The sequence below is a fragment of the Aptenodytes forsteri genome, unplaced genomic scaffold (genome assembly GCF_000699145.1).
Source record: "Aptenodytes forsteri isolate BGI_AS27 unplaced genomic scaffold, ASM69914v1 Scaffold120, whole genome shotgun sequence".
Taxonomy (NCBI): domain Eukaryota; kingdom Metazoa; phylum Chordata; class Aves; order Sphenisciformes; family Spheniscidae; genus Aptenodytes; species Aptenodytes forsteri.
This window is the reverse complement of record NW_008795938.1, coordinates 1,548,082-1,553,223: the sequence shown is the minus strand read 5'-3', so window position 1 is coordinate 1,553,223 and position 5,142 is coordinate 1,548,082. Positions and strand designations below refer to the sequence as shown.

Here is a 5,142-nt window from a genome sequence, read left to right as displayed (position 1 = left end):
ACCCCCAGCCAATAAGAAATGCTAACATAACTTCATCCTCAGAGTTCTTCAGAAATAGTTACTAATTCACCTTGCAGTAGTCTTTAAAGTAAGCAGCTGGGTAATAAATATTTTCTTCACTGTAAAACTAAAAGCACTGACCTAAAAATTAAATATGAGATTTTCCAAGAGAAGTGTTTCAATTTTAAATGCCTCATTTTTTGCAGCCCATTTTGAAACTCCCCTCATTTTCATGACTGGCAGGCACTAATAATTCCAGAATCAACAGAAGATGAGAGTGTAACAAAATAAGATATCTCTAGTAGCTGCAGTTCAACTGAAAGCTTATGGATTGAAGCATTAAAACCCTCAAGGGATTCAAGAACTTTGACACGTTTGAAGATGATTTACTTTATGGCAAAGGGAAGTGTCACTATCAGAAGTATTCAGAGTCTTATGTGAAATTAAGTACATGAAACTGAGTTGTCTTTTGGTCTTTGGTCAGGTTTGCTTAAATACTACTTGAATACCTTTCTGAAGTTTTCAGTAATTTTGAGAATATTCACATAATTGCACAAAACAGTCCAGCTAGCAACGTTTATATGTTGATGTAGTCATTATTAATGTGTTTGGAATTCTCAAAGGATCGCAAGGATGTTATGATCTGTGCAGATTTAGATTTGAAGCTCTTGAGCTCCCTTTACAATTCAAATAAGCGTTAGAACAAGTAAACCTGAGCACTACACTAGAACATCCTGAAACAGGTATCTTAAACTGGTGTGAACTGTTGCACCAACGCAACAGATTGGCATCCTAAACAGCTGTATTTTTGCCTTGTAAGCAACTGATATCACAAACAAGAGTAGCAAACAGCTGTAATTTCAACCTATCTCAGGAAAGAACACAGCTGATTTTATAACTGATAGTTAGGAAGGTGTAGACATCTCCAGCAGGGAGGAAAGCATGACAAGCTGCAGTCTGGGGCTGGTAGCTTCCGAAGCTGCTTTGCCACTATCAGGAAATGTCTATTTTGTCTTTCAGTACTGCTTAAAAGGCTCCAGTTCCCTTGGCTGAATGGTATCTGCTGTATATATAGAGTTGTGCTCCAGCCTATACCTGGTAGAAGAATGAACAAGCAAGTAGGAAGAAAATAATTTTAAAAACAAAATAGTAAAAGCCAATTAGCACATTTGACAATAATGGCCAGTAAAATAGTGGCTGTTAAACAATTCTAATACTAGTCCCATCAACATCAACTCAAACCACATGCTTGCTTCCATTGTTTACACGGTGTGAGCTATAAGAAGAATAACCAGTAATGATTTAATAATGGCCAGTAAAATAGTGGCTGTTAAACAATTCTAATACTAGTCCCATCAACATCAACTCAAACCACATGCTTGCTTCCATTGTTTACACGGTGTGAGCTATAAGAAGAATAACCAGTGTTAAAATGATTTATTTAACACATAATAAAAAACAGCCATGGTATTACCTAGAGATTTTCTTAGCTTGTATTTTTGTAAAGCCCAGCTCCAATGGAGAGACATCACCTTCTACTACAAGGTCACGAACGATGTCAGTAACACCACTCAGACCAGTAATTTGCAGAGGATCTTCTAAAGAGCTTAAAGGTAGACAGGGGAAAAAAAATGTTACTAATTTGAAGTAGAACATGCCTGTAAGAACAACAAGCTAAAATCCTTCCTCTTATGCTTAAAACAAGAGTATTCAGGTTGTTTTACCAGAAGCCTTTGGACTGAATTTTCTTTCCCCTACATCTCACTGTGTTAGTGCACACAAGCAATACCTGGATAATGTGTGTAGATGCACCATCTTTAAAAAGTTACCAGCCATCACCTTAGCTTCACTGTCGTCATGTACACTTTAGCCAACTTTGTAGCTCCCCAGCGTCAATGGGACAGAATGAGTGAGACCTGACTAACATCAGGGGTATTGCAGCAAAGAGGTCTTTGAATAAACCATCCAGAAATATGGCCCCATCCAGAGCTGAACTGCCTGAGCTCCAATGGGGTGTGTGAGCATGGCTGACCCAGAAGAGGCTGAGCCTGGCAGCCTAGAAGGTCAGGAGTACCCACAGGGTTTGTACTGCTGCCCATGCTGAGACAAGGCTGTGGGATGCTAGCGGTTTCAGGAACCCCAACTCTCAATGACCTTCTGAGCAAGTATCAGTGTGAGAGAGGGAATAGTTTTACCTAAACTCTGCCCATTTCTTTCCTCTCTTTTAATCAGTTGCTCTCAATAAAAAACAAATCTCACACAGATTACAAGCTACAGTTGCTTCAAGTTACTCCTTTGGGTAAAAATCACCATTTGCTGAAGTTTATTGCCTCACACCCATCCTCAAGGTTATGTAGTCACTCCCTAATCTACTTCAGTCACAACAAGCAGTTTCACTTAAAATGCTTTAAAAATAAACTAAACCATTCAGTTTACTGCTATGCTTCAAGCAAAAGAATAAGGGTGGGTAACTGAGCAGAATGACCAGAAAGGGAAGGCAGCTACTGTTTTCAACTGCACAACTGGATCCAGAAGAGCAACAGCAGTTAACAGTAAAAACTATGTATGTCAGACCATTTTATTTAATGCATAAGATCATTCCAGTTTTGAAATCTTCAGTCTGTTGCTTTACGCTGTTCATATGGTAACACTTCAAAAACTTTCTGGTGATAGCTGGCCTCAGTAGATGGCTACCAGCAGCAGTTACCCGTACTTGTTCAAAAACAGTGTTTTGCAAATAGGAGAAATAACAAATGCACATAGACAATAGCAGCATCTACATTAACAGCTCTGTTACTTGTAACTAGAAAGCAACTTTGAATGCTTCTGCAGCTTTTGTATGAAGTAAATCTAACAGGCACTACCAAAGTCAGAATAAATGCCTGAAGTTAACTAATAAAAGGGCTTTCATTCAGTTTGAAAATGAATGCCTAGATTTTTATGTGATAGTTCCACCTTGACAATCCCCTTTTTGGTAGGAGTTTAAAGTAAATGAATTTTCAACAAAACCAACTTCAAAATACATACCTATCACATAGATCTCCGCATACATGAAAGCCTGAAACAGAAACAGTCTTTGTTAATAAAAGCCTTGCACTTGTACACAAACTAACACCACATACGTTAAACAGCCTATGGAATAAAATACAGAAATATATCAACCTGAATATGTTGACACTAAAAATAAATGAATATTCTACATAGCCTTAATGACCTGTGAGACAGCATGTCATCAACTGCCAAGTTAATACAAAGCCTTCAGAGAACATTAACTAACAGCTGCCTGACTGACATAGATAGTTTTGCTAGGAAGACGAGATCATTGTTGTCAGTTTTCTGCCATGATCAAACTAAGCTTATCAGTTCCAACTAACTGGAAATTATATACTCCAATTAACCATACAGTGTTTTATGGAAAATTAACATTTGAAGAAGCCAGGCTACGAACTCCTGGAATTCAGGAAATGCAGCTGAAGAGCAGTACGGATGTCTTGGAAGGAAAAGCACTATTATCCTTCCTAAGCTAAACTGTACTTTCAAATAATTATAGTTCCAACTTAGTATCACCTATAGTTTTCTTAGCTTGCAAGTAACAAGTTTATACTTAAAGAGAAAACTGTAAGTATATTAATGTTTGTAAAATTCATCTGGATATGCATGCCATTTGAGATTCAATTCTGCTGTATGCAGATATAGGAACCATGTTTTAACACATTTTTAGCTAGATTGCTGCAAATGTAACTGTCAAATGCATGTTCACCTGTACAAAGTATACACCATTTTTAGAAGCTTGAATGCAAGCAATATGCAGACAAAATAAGACACTCTACATTTCTAAACACAGGCAATAGGTTGCTTGCATAGTGATTTTTCCTCCTCCTTTTAATGCTACTGCAGTCTTCATAATTGCAAAAATCAATTTACTGTCAGTTTGCAAAATGAAATGAGACCTCATAAAATAATGTTTTAGGACACAGCCAGTAGTTACTGTATAGTGATATAAAACAATTTATATTGCTGATGTGGGCTGGATTTAATTGAAATCTCACCTCTCGAGAACACAGAAGGATGACAGAGATAATAAAGACAGCTTTGGGAGGAAGCCATGAGTGTTCTGTGGCACTGTGCCTATTTATAGTCACGTTCACTTAACTAAATAATTACAAATCACAGCACAGTGGTGGGTTTCAGAAATAGACCCAAAGATAGTAATTTTCCTTCAATAATGATGAATTTGACTGCAAGTATAATTCACTGCTGAACTGTTTTCAAAGCTTAGTGATACTGTTCCGTCATGTAACATATAAACTCATTACCAATGCACATCCATGAAGCCATTCTAAATAATGCAATCTAGAAAGACTGACAACTGACTTTTATGAGCTCATTGGCATTACGTAACCTTCTGTATAACAGCAATGAGAAAGAATTACACCAGGAAGAAAAGGTTTACTTATTTTTAAAAGGAGAAAAAGGGAAAAATAAACGTGAAAGATTTTTTAAAAGGAGAAAAAGGGAAAAATAAACATTAAAGAAAATACCAGAAGATGACTTTATGCCACTGGGAAAGTTAGAAGCAGAGGCTGCTGAGGCAGGAGAGTGTACTTCCAATGTAGTATAACTGGGTACAGGATATTCCAAGTTTAAGCCCTCCTTTTCATGATCTGTAACATCTTCAAAAATCATGCCCCTCAAATAATGTTCTGATTCTGTGAAAAAATAATAAATATAGTAATTAGTGTAGGCCAATGAAAAAAAACCCACAATGCAAAAACTATCACTCATATATATAGGTTTATCTGTCAAACCTAGAACAACCTGAACCTAGATCAGTTGTGCCTCCCTATGAAAGGGCACTACCAGAGCTGTGATGTATGTACCAGTCCTGTAATTGTTGCCATGGTTTAACCTCAGACTTAACCTGAGACTCAACCTCAGGCTGAGTAACCTCCGTTAACCTGAGACTTAACCTCAGGTTTAACCTGAGACTCTTAATCTGAGGGTCATGCGTTCAAGCCCCACGTTGGGTGCCAAAAAGGACTGTCGTGGTTTAACCTCAGTTGGCAACTGAGCACCACACAGCTGCTCGCTCACTCCCCCCCTCGGTGGGATGGGGGAGAGAATTGGAAGAGTAAAAGTGAG

The 5,142-nt window shown here is 37.8% G+C and overlaps 1 protein-coding gene across 1 annotated transcript in view; it reads right to left on the bottom strand.

Annotated features, from left to right (window-relative positions):
• Positions 1–5,142, bottom strand: part of CUNH5orf42 (chromosome unknown C5orf42 homolog) — a 66,773-nt gene that overhangs the window by 7,800 nt on the left and 53,831 nt on the right. The window contains exons 43-44 of the mRNA XM_019473643.1: positions 3,028–3,058; positions 1,473–1,606 (exon numbers count right to left, since the gene is read on the bottom strand). Coding sequence (XP_019329188.1) covers positions 1,473–1,606; positions 3,028–3,058 — 165 coding nt within the window. The remainder of the gene's footprint in view (positions 1–1,472; positions 1,607–3,027; positions 3,059–5,142) is intronic.